Genomic DNA, 22,471 nt, shown 5'->3' with positions numbered 1-22,471 from the left:
ACTAGGAATTACACCTTCTAGTTCCAGAGTAGACACACTCAGCGAGCGCCTCACAGACACATGCACAAAGAGCTCCCCTCACCCCCCACAGTCATGTACGTGCACAGTGAGCTCCCCACGAACAGCCACATACACACAGTCATGGATGTGCACAATGAGCTCCCCACAAACATGCCCCCCCCAGTCATGCACATGCATGGTGGGGTCCCCACAAACACCCACCCACACCCAGAGTGAGCTCCCTACAACCCCTTCCTGTGCAACCCCTCCCATTGTGCATGTGCACGGTGAGCTCCCCAGGCTCCCCCTCTCCCCACTGTCATGCATGTGTACGGTGAGCTTCCTCACACACACAGATCAGTTATTAAGTTCAATTCAATGAGACTTGATTGGCAGAACAAGCTATATAAGTGTGGTCAAAGTGTAAAAAAGAGAGAGTCTCCACAGATATCTGCCTGAGGCAGGTAAGATGCACTCAGAATGGGGCTACATGCTGTGTCTGAGGCTTGCTTCTGTGTGCGTTTGTTATTCCTGTTCATTCCTGATCTAGTGACAGGTTGCTACATTGTGTGCTGCTATCTTTGCCATTTCTCCCCTTTTCTCCCTGGTCAGGCCCAGTTTTTCCTTATTACTTTTTGACAAGAAGTCTGTTCTCATTCTTGAAAATTTGTGGAAATATCTTTCTTGCATTTCCTCTTATTTGGGGCATTGGAGTGAAAGGAGCCTCTTTGTCTCAATGGCTCCTCTCCCATTAGGTGCTCTGTCACTTCCTTTCTGGGTTTAGATTCTGCGTTGCACCTCCCCATCTCCATAGCTGCCTTACGGTCACTTATTCTGTGTTTGGTGAGAGTCTGTATTTGTTTGCCACATTTCACAGGGGTGAGGTAGTCGGATCATATGATATTTCTCTACAGGGACCTGTAGCAGTCCAGCTTGTTCCTATTTGCTTTTCCTAGTGACTCATATGTTGGTATTTTAGGTGCTGGTTTAGTTGTTATGCTTATAAGAAGCACACAGAATCTTTTAAAAAGGGATAAGGCAATACGCCACATTTATTGAGAGTACAATGTAAGCATTAAAATCAGGATATGCTTCCATACTCTCTCTCTCACACACACACACACACACACACACACACACACAGAGGTTCTGTGGCTGGATCTTATAGTTACCAATCCTTAGTGTTGCTCTGTCAGTTCCAGCAGCCAGCTGAAACTGCACACAAGGGAGGGGGAGCTGGGTCTCTGTCAAATGCGTTCGAAGCTCTGATGTTGATGAAGAACAAACCCAAAGTCCCATGGCAATACACCCTTCTTTTATAGTAATAAGTTTCCATATAAGTCTATGGACCTTGCTGTGTCACACCGGAGCTGTCAATCATGAGGTATTCAAGGTTGCTCTTAATTAGCATTATTTTGAGTTGTTACCAGGAGGATCCACAGCTGTTTCTTATCTCATCCCTCTGGCTCAACTCCTTATCTTGTCCTTGGGGTGTATGCCTTTGCTTTAGGGTTGTCAATCTGCCATCCGGGTGATTCTGATAATAAAGTCGGTGCCTCTCAGATTCCTCTACTCCCCTCTTGCCCATCTGGCCCAGCTGTCTTGTCTCAGTTAATTAGTATACCATACATTCTTCACTCACACACCAAACAGTAAATAAGGCAATAATTACAGGCATAAAATTTCTATCCTTCTAAGAACAATCATTAATTCAATCAGCAAAGAATAAACTCAGAACAATTTCTTCTTACTAATTCAAGGCTACAATTTCTTCTACTAATTCAAAGCTAGGAAAATGGAGTATAAAAGTAAAATAAGCAGAATGGAGTACAATTTACTCAAGACAACTTCTTTTGGCCTACATAGTATCTTGAGTACTTTTCAGTTTTGACTAGACCCATTTGCCCCACTGCTCAGGAAGCTGGGGTTGCTGAGCAAGGTGGGTGATGACACACACAAGTGGATTTTGTTTTCATTTGGATTTAATTTTGGATCCTCTAGTATTTTGTGGCTGGGGGAAGTTTTTCTGCTTTGGCTGAGGTCAATAACCATCTCTGTGTGTTGGTTAGTAGGGAGGTCAGATCAGCTCTACTCTGCGGCTGCTGTTGCTGGAGTTCCCATGCACATGCAGGATTTGTTTGCTGAGCTGCACATGTAAGGTTTCTACTGCAGTTTTATTTCAGTCACTGTAGTCAGCTATTAAAGTTGGGCCCCAGATTTCATTCCCAAATAGCAGAATGGGTTGGATTATAACATCGAACGTTACAGCAGTGATTTTATTGGTGTGTTATATTTACCTACCTGTTTCTTCATGTCATAGAAAGCCTTTCTAGTCAATTAGAAGTTTCCTAATGCATGTATTACAAGACTAAGATATGTGTGACTTAGGGTCTGTCCAGTGATCATGTTTCTGTATAAAATATTACTTTGTTTTAGATGTTTTGGGACTGTATCTGAAATATCATGAATTGTTCTGAGTGAAATATCATGAGTTGACCTGTGGGGCCCATGTATTGCAGTAGTTTTATGGAAGGTATAAGTTTCTTAAGAGATCATCTTATATGACCAGGATTACGAGAGTGCTCCATGGCTGTGTATATGTAAATAGTTAAGGTGCCAGTAGATGGTGCTCAAGAATATGCAGCATTTGTTCCTGGAGCTTGTAGGACCAATAAGACTTCTTGCTATGCTTTGCAAATGGCTTCTTCTGTGCCGCTCATTATAGCAGCTTTTCACATGGTGTCAGAAGTAAAATATTTTCACTACTTTAATTCTTTGTTGGGGACTGATCTGAGGCAATGAGGTCCAGATCCTCAAAGGTATTTAAGCTTCTAAATTAGAATCTTCTAAATTAGAAGCCTAAATAGTCATTACTTTTAAATGCTTGGGGTTGGCAATATTGTATATGAGAGGTATATTTTATAGATTCCAAGGCCAGAAGGGACCATTGTGATAATCTGGTATGGCCTCATGTATAACACAGGCCAGAGAACTACCCCTAAATAATTCCCAGAACATATACATTAGAAAATTGTCCAATCTGGATTTTAAAATTGTCTGTGATTAAGGCTACAATTTTCTCAAGGACGTCGCAGAATTCACAGAATCTGTGACTTCCAGAGACCTCTGTGACTTCAGCCTGTGGTGGCCAGGAGCTGCAGGGTCCCCCCCCCCCCCCCGCCACCTGTGGTGGCTGGGAACTGTGGGGTACACCCACTGGCCCCGAGCTCCAAGCCACCATGGGCAGTGGGGGTACCCTGGAGCTCCTGGCTGCCATGAGTAGTGGGGGTGCCCCAGAGCTCTGAGCCACTGTGGGCAGTGGGAGTGCCCCAGAGCTCCAAGCCACTGCGGGTGGCAGGGGTGCCATGAAGTTCCCAGCTAGTGTGGTGGCGGGGGTCCGCTGCAGTTCCTGGCTGCTCCAAGCCGGGGGTTGACAGGGTACCCCAAAATCCAAGCCACCAGGAGTGGGGGAACCCCTCAGCTCTGAGCCAGGACTCCCCGGGGCTGGTGTGGGGACCCCGCAACTGCCCATTTTGTCATGCATATTTTTAGTAAAAGTCAGGGACAGGTCTTGGGCTTCCATGAATTTTTCTCTATTGCCCATGACCTGTCTGTGACTTTTACTAAAAATATGCGAGACAAAATCTTAGCTTTATCTATGATGGAGAATCCACCAGGAGCCTTGGTAAATTGTTCCAGTGATTGATTACTCTCACTGTTAAAAATATACACCTTATTTCCAGTCTGAATTTGTCTAGCTTCAACTTATTACCTTCCTTTAACTGTTGGATCATATTATACTTTTCTCTGCTAGGTATGGAACATATGAAGAGCCCATTATTAAATATTTCTTCCCCCATGTATGTACTTATAGACTGTGATTAAATAACCCCTTATTCTTCTCTTTGTTAATATAAATACAGTGAGCTCTTTCAGTGCATAAGACATGTTTTTTAATCCTTTACTTATTCTTGTGGCTCTTCTCTGAACCATCTCCAATTTATCAACATCCTTCTTGAACTATGAACACCAGAACTGGACACACTATTCCAGCATCGGTTGCACCAGTGCCAAAAACAGAGGTAAAATAGCCTCTATACTCCTACTCAAGATTCACCTGTTTATGCATCCAAGAATTGCAATGACCCTTTTTGCCACAGTGTCACACTGGGAGCTCATGTTCATCTGATTTTCCACCACAACCTCCAAGTCTTGTTCAGAATCACTGCTTCCCATAAGCACGGCCTACACTCTTTGTTCCTAGATGGATACTGTGACCAGGGTCCTAGTCGGGAGCCAGCTGTGGTCACTCAATTAGGGTGAACTGCAAAGAATGGGGCAGCCAAACCCCAAAAAGCTGGTGGATATTCCAATACTTAGATTTACCAAGACAGCATAAAACAGCTTCTTTATTACCTTACTGGTTACTCAGAAGTTCAAACACAGTTGCCTTAAAGTGATCCAGCCTCAGGCCTCCATCCAGGTTCCCACATTAAATATGATGATTTCTTAAAATCTTATTTCATCGTATAAAAGAAAAGGTTCTCCCAATCCCAAAGGATCGGACACATGACCTCCCAGGTTAATGAATGTTTCAGATCTTAACCAAATACATGCTACAGCCAATTCTTATTAACTAAACTAAAATTTATTAAAAAACAAAAGAGAGAGAGTATGGTTAAAAGGTCAATATACATACAGACATGAGTTCAGTTCATTGAGGTTGAGATTCACAGCAGAGATGGTGAGCTTTGTAGCTGCAAAGAGTTCTTTCAGAAATAGTTCATAGGTCATAGTCCAGTGTCAAAATATCTCATTCTGGGCGTACCAGCATAACTGGGACCTGTCTTGCGACTCAAACTTCCTCGATGAAGCCTAAGCAGATCTGAGATGAAGAATCAGGATCTAAGGATCTTTTATACAATTTTATGTCTTTTGACAAGTTGGAGTTCCTCAGGGAACAAAAGGTAATTAGGATGACTTTGAAGGAGGTCCATCACTGGTACTTAGCTATACGAATTAACATAAGACCATTTGCTTGTTCCTCCACCATTCACAGTACATTTCAAAGAGAGATGAATACTGAGATATCCCGTGTTCACAATTCATTTAAATGCTAGGATCTTCTTTTGACCTCTGAATTATCAGAATACAGCATAGACAGGGACTGTTGATTACATAATGGACCCTACTCATACACATGTAAATACAAAAAAATTATTTCCCCAATTATTTGAGGGGTATTTATTTTGCAGGATGTTTAACCCTTTCTAGCTATGCGTCACAGATATATTTACATTTAGCCATATTAAAACACGTATTGTTTGCTTGCACTCAGCTTACCAAGTGATCCAGATCACTCTGTATCAGTGATCTGTTCTCTTCAGTATTTACCACTCCCCCAATTTTTGTCATCTGCAAACTTTGTCAGTGATGATTTTATGTTTTCTTCCAGCTCATTGATAAAAAGGTTAAATAGCACAGGGCCAACAACCGAGCCCTGTGGGACACCACTAGAAACACGTGATCGATGATGATCCCCATTTACAATTATGTGTTGAGATCTATCAGTAAGCCAGATTTTACTCCATTTAATGTATGTCATGTTGGCTTTATATCATTCTATTTTTTAATTAAAATGTTGTATAGATTCCATATTTAAAGAATCCTTATTGAGGTTACAGGAACAAACCATCCCGATGTGTAGAAAGAATAGTAAATATGGCAGGCGACCAGCTTGGCTTAACAGTGAAATCCTTGCTGATCTTAAGCACAAAAAAGAAGTTTACAAGAAGTGGAAGATTGGACAAATGACCAGGGAGGAGTATAAAAATATTGCTTAGGCATGCAGGAGTGAAATCAGGAAGGCCAAATGACACCTGGAGTTGCAGTTAGCAAGAGATGTTAAGAGTAACAAGAAGGGTTTCTTCAGGTATATTAGCAACAAGAAGAAAGTCAAGGAAAGTGTGGGCCCCTTACTGAATGAGGGAGGCAACCTAGTGACAGAGGATGTGGAAAAAGCTAATGTACTTGTACTCAATGCTTTTTTTGCCTCTGTCTTCACAAACAAGGTCAGCTCCCAGACTGTTGCACTGGGCAGCACAGTATGGGGGGGAGGTGAGCAGCCCTCTGTGGAGAAAGAAGTGGTTCGGGACTATTTAGAAAAGTTGGACGAGCACAAGTCCATGGGGCCAGATGCACTGCATCCGAGGATGCTAAAGGAGTTGACGGATGTGATTGCGGAGCCATTGGCCGTTATCTTTGAAAATTCATGGCGATTGGGGGAGGTCCCAGACAACTGGAAAAAGGCTAATGTAGTGCCCATCTTTAAAAAAGGGAAGGAGGAGGATCCGGGGAGCTACAGGCCAGTCAGCCTCACCTCAGTCCCTGGAAAAATCATGGAGCAGATCCTCAAGGAATCAATTCTGAAGCACTTAGAGGACAGGAAAGTGATCAGGAACAGTCAGCATGGATTCACCAAGGGCAAGTCATGCCTGACTAGTCTAATTGCCTTCTATGATGAGATAACTGGCTCTGTGGATGAGGGGAAAGCAGTGGACGTGTTATTCCTTGACTTTAGCAAAGCTTTTGATACGGTCTCCCACAGTATTCTTGCCAACAAGTTAAAGAAGTATGGGCTGGATGAATGGACTATAAGGTGGATAGAAGCTGGCTAGCTCATCAGGCTCAACGGGTAGTGATCAATGGCTCCATGTCTATTGGGCAGCCGGTATCAAGTGGAGTGCCCCAAGGGTCAGTCCTGGGGCCGGTTTTGTTCAATATCTTCATTAATGATCTGGAGGATGGTGTGGACTGCACCCTCAGCAAGTTTGCAGATGACACTAAACTGGGAGGAGTGGTAGATACGCTGGAGGATAGGTATAGGATACAGAGGGACCTAGACAAATTGGAGGATTGGGCCAAAAGAAATCTGATGAAGTTCAACAAGGACAAGTGCAGAGTCCTGCACTTAGGACGGAAGAATCCCATGCACAGCTACAGACTAGGGACTGAATGGCTCGGCAGCACTTCTGCAGAAAAGGACCTAGGGGTTACAGTGGATGAGAAGCTGGATATGAGTCAGCAGTGTTGCCAAGAAGGCTAATGAAATTTTGGGTTGTATAAGTAGGGGCATGCCAGCAGATGGAGGGACGTGATACCTCTATTTGACATTGGTGAGGCCTCATCTGGAGTACTGTGTCCAGTTTTGGGCCCCACACTACAAGAAGGAGGTGGAAAAATTGGAAAGCATCCAGCAGAGGGCAACAAAAATGATTAGGGGACTGGAACACATGATTTATGAGGAGAGGCTGGGGGAACTGGGATTGTTTAGTCTGCAGAAGAGAAGAATGAAGGGGGATTGGATAGCTGCTTTCAACTACCTGAAGGGGGTTCCAAAGAGGATGGATCTAGACTGTTCTCAGTGGTAGCAGATGACAGAACAAGGAGCAATGGTCTCAAGTTGCAGTGCGGGAGGTTTAGGTTGGATATTAGGAAAAGCTTTTTCACTTGGAGGGTGGTGAAGCACTGGAATGGGTTACCTAGGGAGGTGGTGGAATCTTCTTCCTTTGAAGTTTTTAAGGTCAGGCTTGACAAAGCCCTGGCTGGGATGATTTAGTTGGGGATTGGTCCTGCTTTGAGCAGGGGGTTGGACTAGATGACCTCCTGAGGTCCCTTCCAACCCTGATATTCTATGATTCTATCAACCCTGTTATCTTTATCAACCTAACTTCTAATCTCAAACAAAGATATCAAGTTAGTCTGACAGGATCTATTTTCCATAAACCCATGTTGATTTGCATTAATTATATTATCCTCCTTTAATTCTTTATTAATTGGGTCCCATATCAGCTGTTCCATTATCTTGCTGGGGATCAATGTCAGACTGACAGGTCTATAATTACCTGGGTCATCTCATTTATCCTTTTTAAATATTGGCACCATTTTACTCATAGACTTTAAGGTCAGAAGGGATCATCATGATCATCTAGTCTGACCTCTTGAGAACTTCACCTACCCATTAGCTTTCTTCCAGTATTCTGGTACTTTCCCAGTGTTCCAAGACTTACTGAAAATCAACATTAGTGGTCCAGCAAGCCTCTGCAGCCAGCTCTTTTAAAATTCTTGGATGCAAGTTATCCAGACTTGCTGATTTAAAAATGTCTAACTTTAGTGCCTGCTATTTAACATCCTCAGGAGATACTAGTGCAATGGAAATCATCTGAATCCCAAATGCAGAACAGAAATATTTATTGAACACTTCTGCCTTGTCTGCATTGTTGTCCTGCCTGACTGCACAGAGTTAAAGCAAAACAGGCTGTTAAGGGAGAAACAAACAGGAAATGAAACAATGGCAAAGATAAGACACCTAGAGGAAACAACTTCAAAGGAGTTCAATGGCTGATCCATGGATTGGGAAGTAGGTACCTACCTGACACCATTTAGGCTGGCCTGGTTTATTCTTCCCAAGGCAGACCGCCTAGGATCAGAAGGGATCCTAAACCTTAAACCTGTTGGCTTTGGTAAGGAGGGGACTGAGTGAGTTGTCAGCAGACTGGGGCTGGCACCCAGACTAATAGAAAGATACAGGCACTGCAGCAAGCAGGCTGACTCTCCCAGCCCAGAGAGGGGAATAAGCTGGACCTATCTGAGCAATGGTTATGCCTAGGTAAAGAAATATGTGCATAGGAGTCTTTGCTGTTAGCCCATTCTCCTAAATGCTGTATTCCCTTTGGTAGTTAAATGCTACTTTAATCACCTGTTCTCACAGGTACCCGGAGAAAAAGGACTGAGGGGTGCCAAACCCAGCTGGGCCTGTTGTATTAACACAAGTAGTAAACAGGGGGCTGCGCCCCAGAGTGGTTGAACTGCCAGTTTCCACAGAGAGAGGTGAAGGAAGGCAGGCCTGCCATCTGAAGGTTGAATTCAAGAGAGACTAAAAGGAGTCTAAAGTACAGCTCTTGCTTCACCACCACCCACTGCATGGAGGCCATGAACTATGAAGGAAAACTGTGGTTTGCAAAACTAAAACTTCAGGAATGGCCCAGCTCTGACATTCCCATGGCAAGGCAAAGATTACTGTAACATTTCACAAGATAAATCACTCACATTACTGGAAAACGAAAAACTCCAGGCTAAATCTCTCCAATGGCACATTAATTTAACACCTGAGATTATTCATATTTGAAATACAGCAGAACCCCGTTATCTGACTCTCCATTATCATTACACATATTGAATCTATTTCCTGAAGTTAAGTATCCTCACACCTTCTTGTCAACTGTCTAAATGGGCCATCTTATCACTACAAAAGTTTTTTTCTCCTGCTGATAATAGCTCATCTTAACTAATTAGCCTCTCACAGTTTGTATGGTAACTTCCAATTTATCTGTATGTATATATATATCTTACTATATGTTCCATTCTATGCATCCGATGAAGTGAGCTGTAGCCCACGAAAGCTTATGCTCTAATAAATTTGTTAGTCTCTAAGGTGCCACAAGTCCTCCTGTTCTTTTTGCGGATACAGACTAACACGGCTGCTACTCTGAAATCTCCATTATCTGGCTCTCGGTATTAACCAAACAACCAGCTCACACTGGTGCAGAAGCAGGTGATCTCTCCTGTGGCCACTAGATGGTGCTGCAGACTCTCACTTTCCCATTCTTCAGATTATCCCGAATAATTTTTGATTTCCGATCTGGCTCCTTTCCCAAATAGATGCGATAAATGGGGTTCTGCTGTAATTGAAATTCCACAGGTGCCTCAGCAGAACCAGCTGGTTTTTGCCAATGACAGATAAGCATTGCATTAAAAAGTCCCTATCATTGGGATGGTTTTACAGGCCTTGGATGCCTTCCTGGAGAATGGCCCTTGGAAATCAACCCAGGGGTGAAACTGCAACAATGAGCATGACACAGAACAGCAGTTCCATTGAAGAAGATACTTTAAAAAACAGACTGACAATCTCATGGAGATGGGAGTCTGAAAAAGAGTGATGTATCTAACAGATATGGTACCTGTATAAAAAACAAGCAAACTCTGTTCCTGTTATCATTTATCAACAATTGAAGGGATCCTGCCAAAGGCAAAGGTTTTTTCTTTGCCAAAGATGGTTTCTGGTGCTAACACCTGATGAAGAAAGCCCCCATTTGACGTCTTTCTGGACCCTTCTGGTCAGATCTAGATGGCTGTGAATGCCATGTGACTTTTCTCTGGTGCTAGAAGCATACCAGAGACGTCAACATAAAGTGCTAGAGAGACTCGAGAGGGTTGATGTAATTGCAGATGACACCTTAGTGTTTCGTTGTGGAGACTCCCTTGAAGAGATTAATGCTGATCATGATCATGTACTGCTTTATAGTATGTGTGATAGACCCAGGCCAGTTGGGTACAGCAGAGTAGCCTTATTGGGATCCAGGAGGTGGATTCGCCCGCCCACTGCTAAAGGATCCCCCCCAGCCTAAGGGGGGGGGTCCACAGGACCTGGAAAACCAAATAATTATGGGGGACAACTATTGAACAACAGGGACAGGAATGCGGTCAAAGGGTCAAACGAAGGGAACCGGATGGGGACATCGAGCAGAGGACCCCGGACAGCGCCCACTGCTCCTCAAGGGCGTCAAGGGAGTCAGTGGACGCCGCCCAGAGGAACTCTGCCCGGAGGCGTGAACGGACAGAGGATCGAAAAATAGGCCCCACAGTCACAGGAGACTCCATCGGCCAACCTCCTCACCCTGGTTTTATAGATGGCCACTTTAGCCAGGGCCAGGAGGAGGTTGACCAGGAGGTCCCGCGACTTAGTGGGACCATAGACAGGGAGTGCATAGATAAGGAGGTGAGGGGAAAAGTGCAACCAAAATCTTAACAAAATATTCTTGAGGAGCCGGAATAGGGGCTGCAGCCTGGCGCAGCAGAAGGCAGATATATTGGCCACTGGATTAACAGTTTTCTGTCCCCTGACTGACCAGAGCAGGGGCTGCTCCAGGCTAATGAGAACACCTGACTCCAATTAATCTGCAAAGAGAGTCAGGTGAGGCCATTAAGCTAATGTGACCACCTCACTCTAATTAAGGCCCCTCTGATACTATAAAAGGGCTCCTGTCAGGCAGAAGAGAGCTCGGGAGTCAGAGGAGAGGAAGTGCGGCTGAAGGGCTGGTTAATGAAGACACCCTCAAGTCATTGTAAGGGAGCCCTTATTAGGGTCCCTGGGCTGGAACCCGGTGTAGAGGGCGGGCCCGGGTTCCCCCCAACAGGAACACCTCCTGGGAGGGGAAGACAGGCCCCTGCAGGACTGGAGGCTAAACTGTTCGGGAATAAGCCCATAGGGACAACAGAGACTGTGCGAGTTCTCTCACCAACCTCCTTGCTGGCTTATGATGAAAAGGGCTCAGAAGACTGTAACCCTGGCCCTAGAGAGAGAAGGGCTACGTGGAGGGTCACAGTGAGCCTCTGAGGCTAGCATAAACCGCCTAGAAGCACGGGACCCACGGGGACAAGGACAGAGCTCTGCCACATATGTCAGTGAATCTCAAACTGAGTGAGAAAAAAATAAGATCATACCTGTCAGCTATGTTGTATATCAGACACCTTCTAACAGCACAGGGATTAAACTCAAGCCCTGAGAAGGTCCAAGCCATGTGGGGCATTCCTTCTCCACAAATGTGCAAGACATACAGCAATTTGTAGGATTTGTTAATTCATAAATGCATAGAGAGTTTAAGGTCAGAAGGGATCATTAGTTCATCCAGTCTGACATTTTGTCACAAAAGTCATAGAAATGCGGGATTGGAAGGGCCCCAAAGAGACCATCTAGCCCCTCCAATTCTCTCTCTCTCTCTCCCCTTCCCCTCTTTCCCCCCCCCCTCCCCACCAAAGCAGGATTAAGTACACCTAGATCATTCCTGACAGGTGCTAATGTGTCACAGGTCAGAAAATTTCACCCAGTTACCCCTTTATTGAGCCCTATAACTTGTATTTGATTAAAGTCTATCTTCCAGAAAAGCATCCAGCCCTGATCTGAAAACAACAAGAGATGGAGAATCCACCATTGCTCTTGATAGTTTGTTCCAATGGTTAATCAACCTCACTGTTAAAAAACGGTGCCTTATTTCTAATTTGAAATTGTCTGGCTTCAATTGCCAGCCATTGGTTCTTGTCCTGCTTTTCCCTGCTAGATTTAAGAGCTCTACAGTACCAGGTATTTTCTTCCCATAAAGGTACTGGACTTATACACTGTAATCAAGTCCTCTCTTAATCTTCTTTTGGCTCAACTAAACAGATTAAGCTCTTTAAATTCTTCACTCTAAGGCATTTTCTTAAGCCCTTGAGTCAGTTTTGTGGCTCTTCTCTGCACACCCTCCAGTTTTTCAACAACCTTTTTAAAATTTTGGCATCAGAACTGGATGCACTGTTCCAGAATCGGTCTCACCAATGCTGTATATGGAGGTCAAATCATATACATCCAAGGATTGCATTAGCCCTTTCTACCACAGCATCACAATGGGAGCTTGTCTGAGTTCTTTGTTGCTACTGTCCAGGCTACAGTCCCTCATTCCGTAGGTATGGCCTGCATTCATTATTCCTACATGTCTGAACACACTGTTTTGTTTGAAAGGGCACCCAGTTTACCTAAAATATTATGTAAAATTGTGAAGGAACTTGTAACTATTCTATGTAACTTGTAACGAGTGAGCATTGGAAGCAATTTTATGATAAGATGATCAGCCTGGAGCATTTGTATAATGGGAAATCAAGCCTATCTTTTGACGGTTGATGAGTATTTGGATTACTGGGAAATAAATTCCCTTATATACAACAGCAGCAGCCTCTGTCATTGAATGCTGCAAAGCTCAGTTTGCCTGGCATGGAATTTCAGGGCTCTTGTAATAGATAATGGACCTCAGTTTGCATGTTGGGAATTTGAACATTTCCCATCCTCTCCCTATGACAGCCAGTCTAATGGCAAAGCAGAAGCATCTGTCAAGATTTCCAAGAAACTACTAGAAAAGACAAACTGGGATAGTGAAGATCCATGGACAACACTACTGGGCTGGAGAAATACAGCAACAGAAAGCATGGGTGCATGGACAGCAGCCCATTATAGCATTTCATATCCTGCAGACCCTGGACTCCACTGCTCACAGCAAATAAGCTTTTGAAGCCAGTAGTGGTGGAAAAGGTAACAGACCAAGTTAAAGAGCAGTGACAACAAGCCAAATACTACTATAGCTAAAAGACAAAGAGCTCCCTGAGCTCCATATACAACAGCTAGTCAGAGTATAATGAGTTCCTAATGAGAGAGACAAGAGGTGGAGGACTGGGACATGTATGCAAAGAGTAGCAAACATCATACATGATGATAGTATAAAAACAATTCCACCATTGCAGCTGTTGTTTCCTCAGATCAGCCAAGGAGCAGCTGATCTCTTGGAATGACTTAAGTGAGTCCACATGGACGCAGCTACTAGCAACCCTCATGATTTGTCATTATGGTGATGCCAGAAAATCTAACAGCACAGAATTTTCCTGCAGGCAAACAGAAAGAGAGGGAAAGAGACTCAAAATATCATCACTTAGAATGGAAGAGCAATAAAGTTGCCTAATAAATTCAAAGACTAATTTAAATGATTGTTTCTTTTATGGAAAGAGAGATGTTACAAGTGTGCTATATGTCTGTATATCTGGAAACAGTTCATAAAAATGTGCCAGTAGATGGTGCTTAAAAATCTGTACTATTGGTGAGGCCCATGGGCTGTTGAACAGCTGGATCATCTCTAAAGCCAGCATGTCCTTGACCTCTTTCTCCAGATTCTGGGCTGTTTTCCCAGTGACTCTGACTGGGGACACCTGATGGGAGGATTCGCTCCCATCTCAGGGAAGAGATCCACCAAGGGGTCTTCCCCTTCTCCTCCCAGCTGTCCCTTACCAGGTCCAGGGGTCCCCTCACTCTCTTCCCATACAGCAGCTCAAAAGGGAAGAACCCTGTGGATTCCTGGGGCACTTCCCTGTACCGCAGGTGGGGCAGGTACTTGTCCCAGTCCTGCGGATGCTGATTCATAAAAGTCCTCAGCATCATGCTCAGGGTCCCATAAAATCTCTCCACCAGCCTGTTGGACTGAGGGTGATCTGCAGAGGCCCAGGTGGGCCAGACCCCACATTTCTCCCACAAGCCCCAGAGCAGGGCTGACATGAAACTGGACTCATGGTCTGTAAGGACCTCGCTGGGGACCCCCACTCTGCTGAAGATGGTCAGCAGCGCATCTGCCATGGTGTCTGCCTTGGCAGAGGACAGAGCTGCCACCTCTGGGTAGCAGATGGTGAAATCCATCACCACCAGGATGTATTTCTTCCCCGACCGGGTCGCCTTGCTGAGGGGCACTGTGTCCACAGCCACCTTCTGGAAAGTTTCCTCTATGATAGGCAGGGGTCTCAAGGGAGCTTCACCCTTATCCCGGGCCTTCCCCACCCTCTGGCAGGGGTCGCAGACTCCGGGCCCGTAAAAGCTCTGCAGCAGCTGCTGCCTGGGGCGCTGGATCCCCTGGTGTCCCGAGAGAGGGACATCGTGGGCCAGGTACGACAGCCTGCGGCGATACTTCTGGGGCACCACCAGCTGCCTCCTGATTCCCCACAGTTCTACTTCCCCTTGGGGAGCCCAATCCCAGTCCAGGAATCCCTTCTCCCACAGGAATCTTTCCCTGCAGCCTTTCCCAAGGGTGTCTGCAGCGCTGTGACCAGCAAGTTCCCTCAGCTTCTCCAAGGAGGGATCCTTCTGCAGCTCGGTCTGGAATTCAGCTTCTGGGGAAGGGTGTGGGACCTATTCCCTCTCGCTGGCTGGGCCTGGAGTCACAGCCCCGCTGAGCCCTGTCCCTGGTAGCTCCCTCCCTGCTGTGGGATCACTTCCCAGCAGCACGTCTGGACAAGGCAAACCTGGTTGGCAGCCGACCTGCCCTGCCTGTGTCCCCCCTCACTCAGCTGGGGTCTCAGCTCCCACCGTGCTCAGCGCTGCTCTTGCTGTCCCAGTGGGGGCAGGCAGCGCACTCACTGCTTTAGTCACAGCATCAGAGCCAGCGGGAGCCCCCTCTCTGGTGTGCAGGGGGGCAGGGAGCATCTCTCCCTCCCACTCAGCCCAAGGGGTCTGGTTACAGGCAGGCAGGTATCCTGAGCCTAGAAGCTCCTCCCCACTGCCAGCCAGGTCATTTGCATTTCCACTGACAATTTCAGTCTCCCCTGATTGATTCCCTGGATTCAAATTCAAATCCTTGGCCATTACAGGAGCAGGGCCTGGATCCTGTCCCAAATAGACACAGTCATCCCCCAACAGGACCTCACAGCTGATATCTTGGAGAACCCCAACTACCAGCCAGCCTGACTCCTCCCGTGTCTGCACAGGGATCTGGGCCATAGGCAGGGCGAAAGGCTGCATACCTGGGACCTTCACCGAGGTCACGCAGCCCTGCAGCATCTGGTGGGGCTGCATCACCTGAGGCCTGACAAGGGTTCTCTCTGTCACAGAATCTTGCCACCCCAGGAATGTCTCCCCATTGCCCATCACCTTCCGCTCCCACTGTGGGTCCGAGGGGCCTGAGCCCAGGAGAGTCCATGCAGACATATAGGCCGGATGGGGTGGTGGAAGCCTGTCTACCACCCCACCCATCTGGCTGATGGCATTTATGGCCTTAGGACCCAGCCAAGGGAGCTAGATACCAGGCTTTTCTGCAGGGTCCCCTTGGTTCAAATTGCCAGTCTGCTCAAAGGCAGTTAGGTGGGCATCCACATCCCTCACCTTATTAACCAGGGGCAGCAATTTAGTATCAAAGTTCCCTGCAGAACTGGCACCCCAGGGTATATCCCCACTCACCCCGGGAAGTCTCCTATGTCTCTTCACTCCACCATCACTAGTTCATGTTGCTGCTGCTTCCCCTGCAGCTCTCTCTTGGGCTCTCGTTGTCTCTCACGGTCCTCTCGCTCCTTCTCACTGTCCTCCAGCTCTCTCAGATTCAGCTCCAATCCCATCCGTCTCAGATCCCCTGATGGGGAACCCAATCGTGAAGATCCTCATCGGGTTGGGGACAGGAGTCTTGGGATGCCTGGCTACCACTCCAGCTGCTCCCATATCCTCTTGTAGCCCCATTTGGGTTAGGAATCTGTTCCTTAGAGTGGTCAGTGTCCAGCTGCACAATTAGCTGTGCTTTGGTGAACTTTCCAAAGCGTAACCCTCTCTTTTTGCACAGGTTTACAATGTCCTTCTTAAGGAGATGGTGATAGGCCATCACTTCGCTGTTCCCAAGCTGTTGTGGACTCACAGGCCTGCATGCTCTCAGCTCCCCACGGTTTCCAGGAAGAACCCCTACCATGCCAGCCCTTCTCCAGGTCACCACTTCTCTCCAGGGTTAAGCCACAGACTCCTCCACCGCTGGGACCGCTCACTGCAGTCCCCAGGGGGACTCTGTTACTGCAACAGTCCTTCTCACTGGTCACACACTCCCAGGGGTTAAGCGTAGCTCCTCTGCCCCCCCGAAACCGCTCCTCTCTGAGTCTTCAGCACGCCTGTTCCTCATTAATCTCCCTTCGTTGTACTGCTCCCTAGTCATTTACTGCAGGAAGCGCCATCCACGGGGTGCAGTACGTCCCACTGCTACCACCAGTTGTCACAGAGTGTGGGGGAGTCAGGGCCCTGCACCCCCCACTTCCTGCGATTCACTGTGACTCTCAACCAGCCAATAAAACAGAAGGTTTATTAGACGACAGGAACACAGTCCAAAACAGAGCTTATAGGTACAGAAGACAGGACCCCTCAGTCAGGTCCATCTTGGGGAGTAGAGAGCCCAGACCCCGGTGTTGGGCCTCCCTCCGTTTCCCCAGCCAGCTCCAAACTGCAACCCCCTCCAGCCCTGATTCTGGCCTTTGTCTCTCCCCCGCCCCGGGCAAGGAGACCACCTGATCTCTTTGTTCTCCAACACCTTCAATTGGCACCTTGCAGGGGAGGGGCCCAGACCATCAGTTGCCAGGAGACAAGGTGTCGGCCATTCTCCATGCAGACCCCTGCACATCCCTGCCCTCTAGGGCTCTGCAACAATCACACACCCTTATCCAACCACCTAAATACTTAAGACATGCATAGGGGAAACTGAGTATTCACAGAAAACATTAAGAACATTCCCACGTCATCACACAAGGTCAGGCTAACCAGCCTCTTGTTACCTCAGTCATCTCATTTACCCTTTATTGATACTTCACATTTTTCCTGTCCTCTGACACTTCCCTAATATTCTAGATTTGTTAAATACCATTACCAATGGCTGAATGAACACCTCAATACTTCAAAATTCTTTTAAAACTCTTGGGTGAAAATTATCAAGTCCTGCAGTTAAAATTATTTATATTTATCTGCTGCTTTCCTCCTACTTACTGTCAGAATGTAAAGTATTTTGTTATCACTGCAAGCTATGAATGTCATCCAGCTTCTTTCCAAAAACAGAAGTATTTATTGAACATTTCGGCTTTTTCTGCATCATTGACCATTTAGACCACCCCTTTCTAGTAATAGGTCTATACTATTGCTAGGATTTCTTTTCTTCCTGATATATGTTCTTCATTGTCTTTAATCCTACTGGCCATAGATTTTTCGCTGGTATGTTCAGCTTCCATAAGAACAGCCATCCTGGGTCAGACCAAAGGTCCATCTAGCCCAGTATCTTGTCTTCCGACAGTGGCCAGTGCCAGGTGACTGAGAGGGAATGAACAGAAAATCCCCTGTCGCCCATTCCCAGCTTCTGGCAAACAGAGGCTAGGGACACCATCCCTGCCCATCCTGGCTAATAGCCATTGTTGGACCTATCCTCCATGAATTTATCTAGTTCTTTTTTGAACCCTGTTATAGTCTTGGCCTTTACAACATCCTCTGGCAAAGAGTTCCACAGACTGACTGTGTGTTGTGTTGTGTGTCACCACAGCTGACAATAAGCAGTTCTCCAAGATCTAATTCCTGTATCTTCAAATAAACAAAACTAGCAAGAACTGCAGTAGTGCCACCTGATAATGTTCAGTAATGCTCTTCATTGTAGAAATTCCCCTTCACATATTGATAAATATACACTAAATAATCCCCACATACATATTACACATACACATACAAACACTGCACGCATGCCTGCAACTCGTACAAACACGCAGAACTTCTGGACTCTGAGCCAGTGCAGCACTCTCCACTCATCCCTTAAAGAACCAGCAGGAAACTACAGATCCCAGAAATTGACTTGCTGTTCCTTTCTCTGCATTAGCCTCTTAGCTCTGGAAAGGGATGAGGCTCTGGTGATTCTCTGCTATGCAATGCTGGAGGGCATCTGCCTATCATCAGCCATTACCCAGGCTTGGAAGCGAATGGAGGCAAGAACCCTTGGTTTTGGGGATTCGGTAAGAATCACTATCTAGCCTCTGTGGCAACATTCCCTAATCCCTCTTAGCAGTTCTTCCTGACTGTAGCATCTGGTACAGGAGTATATGAGAACTCCACAAATAGACAGTGCTCTGGCTTTGCTCTCTACAGTCCCTCTTGGTGGAAGAGGCTGGGGCTGGAGTGGCTAGATTATAAATTAGTTGGGACCTACACACAGAGTCTGGTCCAAGAGCATAGGAGGCCCTTGAGACCAGCTCTCTGTCTCCCCATGCCCTCCCTCCCTGCCCCACTCAGTCCACCACAGCCCCTTCACCTTGCAGTTGTCTTCCTCTCTAGGTGTGTGATAGTCTTGGAAGGCACCACATGGATCTGTGCCCTGACTGTGCCTTCTGCTCACTGAAGAGGGAGCAGTGCCATGGGGTGTCAGATTTGAGACGTGTTCACTGTGATGCTGGCACCTTCACTACCTACCTCAACCCTGAGATTTCTGCCCAGTATCAAGCTGTGGGCAATAAGGTACAGACCTGGCTCTGCGGCAGGCTTTTGGATTAAGCACAACTGGGGCATTGCAGTAGGGAAGCTCGCCTATCTCTAATCCTCCCCTCCGTTTGCAGGTTGGTTCCCTGGAGGCAATGGGGTATTATGGGATGGAGGTGTACGGAGGGCTGCGTGCACATTATTGGTGTGGCCGCCTGGCCACACATGGCTGTGATGACCCCCGTGTGATCCTTTGGCTGCAAGTGGAATATGCTTTCTTCCAAGGAGGAGACTTCCCAAACAAAGTAAGTGCTGAACTCCACTGTCCCCTCATCCCTCCTCCTCGCCTCTATTTTCTCTCTAACGTTTCACTCCTCTCTCCCCAGATCTGTGACTCAGACAGAGTTCAGCACCCTAATTACTGTGCATTCAAGAGCCACCAATGCCTACAGCGCAGCCTCAGCAGCCAGAAGGTGAGGACCAGCCCCACTCCCCAGGGATCTGCCCCGCTCCACACTGACCATTCACTGTCCAGAATGGCAGCACTCCCAACTCCAGTTTCCCCATCTCCTGGCTCTTTCCTGCCCCAGGATTTTCCCCTCCTGCAGGACTTGAATTGGGGGTATGTGTGGTGGTACTCTCCTAAGCTTTACCCACTTGGGTTTCCAAAAGGAGATGCCACTTGCAGTAGACGGTGCAGATGTTCAAAACATGATCAGACATCCTCTGCTGAACTCTTCAGGCTTGACTCCTCAGTGGGATTTGGTTATACCTAGAACCAGGCACATACCATGTGCCTTGGACTCATGTGATAAAATTAAAATGTAAATGTCTATCAAAAAGTTTTTCTAGTCTTTATGATTTTGAAGAAAAATCTGAGTGTAATCGATGCAATGGTGCCAGTGGGGAGAAAGCAGCAGAGGAAGGTGCACCAACCACTAAGGCCAAGGAGAAATCCACCTGACCCCATGTCAAGACTGAATCCCCACTCTGTCACTCCAAGTACAGAAGGAGGGGACCCGCAAGGATTCTAAAAATTAATACTGGCCACTCCAGGCTTGTATTAATCTCCCAAGGTTACAGCTTTTCTCTGATATTGGCTTAGTAAAATTGGCTTGGTCGGGAAAATGCCACATCTGGTTTCCACCTTAGGGCTCTGAACTGCCGATGGGCATGCTCAGGTGTTAGCCCCATCCTAATTCTGGCCTTTTGTTTAAAAAGTTCATACTTGTTCATGTGTTCTTTAGGCATTTTAGCTGCAGCCTCTGCTAAGGGTCCACTGAGCTGCGGCCTCAGTTCCACCATATACTGATCTATAGAGGTGTTGTATCCAAGGCAGGCCCTTTTGAAATTTTCTAAGAAGGCCTCTGTATCATCGCCTACCTTGTATGTGGGGAATTTATTGGAATGGGGAGCGGCACCTGGAGAAGGACTGTTAGGGTTACTTGGTGGATCCAGCTTAGCCTTTTCAAGCTCTCAGTGCTTCAGCTCCATTTCCGCCTCCGAGTGCTTCATTTCCAAGCGCTTCTCCTCTCTCCTCTGCTTCCAAGCGCTTTGCCTCCACTTCCACCTCCAAACACTTGTCCTCCTCTTCCAAGCGCTTCATCTCTAGGAAGAAATTCCTTTCTGCCTCAGTTAGAACTCAGCCTGAGTTAAAGGCATCCCTCCATCCTGGCACCTGGATCTTGGGTTGGGGAGGGCTGACCCTTCCCTCCTGGGAAGTTCCTGGTCCCCCATCCTTTCCCTGCATTTCTGTCATGGAGCTGGATGTCTGGGCTTGATTTGGGTCTTTCTTCTCCGTTGCGTGCCACTTTGGGGAGACTGGTTTCTCTAGGGTTTCGGTGCCTGACCTCAGCCTCATGCACAGGCTGCCCTACTCTAGCCTAACTATTTTGTTGCCACAAAGCTAGAAAAGAAAAAAACAACTGCTTGTTGGACTCCCTGGCTCCTTTGGTGTGCCTGTTCCCCGTCAGGCAGCAAAGAAAAGAAAAGAAGCGGGGGGGTGATCCCACCGCTCTACCACCATGTCAAGGCTGAATCCCCACTCTGTCACTCTGAGTGCAGAAGGTGGGGGCCTGCAAGGATTTTAAAAATCAATACTTGCTACTCCAGGCTTGTATTAAACTCCCACGGTTACAGCTTTTCTCTGACCTTAGCTTGGTAAACGCTGCCACCACCCAAATGCAAAAAAAACCCTTTGAACCCAGGAAGGAGCACTTGGGAATTCCTCCCTGTGGGTACCCTCAAGCCCTTTTACCACCCCCCTCTGGGGAAGAGCTGAGAAAGAAAACAAAGGAAATTAGCTGTGGTTACCAGCTAATTAAACAACATATGCACAAACCTCTCAGGACACCAAAAATCCAATCCTGTTCTTAAAAAAGGTAAATTTTATTAAAAACAAAAAGAAAGAAAATACATCTGGAACTTAGGCTTTTGCTCGCTTTTAAAAGAGCAATTCCAAAAATCAAGCACCCAAAATAGCTTTCTTGGAGGTTCAGTTTAAAGGTTACAAGCAAACAAAAGCATCTGAGGTTAGCACAGAGGAGATCCACAATCCAAAATAAAGAATAAACCTGATCGAATTTATCTAAACGTTCCCTATCCAAATGATTCCTTCTAGGTATGGAAGATAATTTTTCATGCCTGGTTCAAAACTTACACAGCATTGCTGCTCTGTCCCTGCAGCCCAGAGAACAGACAAAGGGGAAATTTCTTTCCCCATTTTAAAAAGTTCTAGCCTTCCCATTGGCTCTTTTGGTCAGTTGCCCACTTTTTTTTTTTCTTTACCTGTAGGACTTTTTAACCCTTTATAGGTAAAGCAATTAAAGAACAGCTACCAAGAGGGATTTTACAGCTAACAGGCTGGCTGGGTGTCCATCAAAGGGAGCTATCCCACCACTTTATTATCACACCCCATATCCACCACCAGAGTCGACTAGCCCCTCCCCCCCGGCTCCACTCCTTCTCTAAGACCTTTGGCTTCACAGACTGGGGGCAGAAAAGTTGGGTCTCTTCCAAGCACCGTGCACTAGGGGCACAAACTGAAAGGTCAAATTTTGCACAGTAGATTATGCAAAATTCCATAAATTGATCCTTCTCCTTTCTTCTTCTTCACAGCTGTAATTAGATGTAAAACAGATACCTTGTCACGCTAATATCCTGGGACTGACATTGCTAACAGATATTACCTCACCCACCTTGTCTCTCAGATAGCAGTGCTGACATTTTAAATTGGCATAATTGGACATGTGAGTTAGCACCCACTGAAATAAACATGGCAGGTTAAGCCTATCAGAGCCCTTGTTTCAAGCTGTCTGCAGATTCAGGCAGATGTCATGAGTTCATATTTTGAACGTTTTCTTCACAACCATCGGGGCTAGAAACTTCTGTCATAAATTTGTAGAGTTTAAGGCAGAAGGGACCATTAGACCATCTAGTCTGACCTCGTGTATATCTCAGGCCCTTAACCTTCAAAAAATTATTTTTAATGAAATCTGAAATTATGGAGAACAAAATGGGAGCAAAATAAATAACTCCTAGGTCACCAACCTAGTGCAGCCCAGCCACATCTTCCATCGCCCCTCGGCCACCTTTGAC

The 22,471-nt window shown here is 46.4% G+C and overlaps 1 protein-coding gene across 1 annotated transcript in view; it reads left to right on the top strand.

Moving 5' to 3' along the window:
* LOC102948129 (acrosin binding protein) overlaps window positions 1-22,471 on the top strand; it is a 66,032-nt gene that overhangs the window by 42,270 nt on the left and 1,291 nt on the right. Inside the window, exons 6-9 of the mRNA XM_043546607.1 lie at window positions 18,282-18,414; window positions 18,734-18,913; window positions 19,012-19,179; window positions 19,261-19,347. Of these exons, the coding sequence (XP_043402542.1) occupies window positions 18,282-18,414; window positions 18,734-18,913; window positions 19,012-19,179; window positions 19,261-19,347 (568 nt within the window). The remainder of the gene's footprint in view (window positions 1-18,281; window positions 18,415-18,733; window positions 18,914-19,011; window positions 19,180-19,260; window positions 19,348-22,471) is intronic.

Source organism: Chelonia mydas, chromosome 1 (genome assembly GCF_015237465.2).
Source record: "Chelonia mydas isolate rCheMyd1 chromosome 1, rCheMyd1.pri.v2, whole genome shotgun sequence".
Taxonomy (NCBI): Eukaryota; Metazoa; Chordata; order Testudines; family Cheloniidae; genus Chelonia; species Chelonia mydas.
Note: the sequence above shows the minus strand (reverse complement) of the source record. Positions and strands in the feature narration are given on the sequence as shown.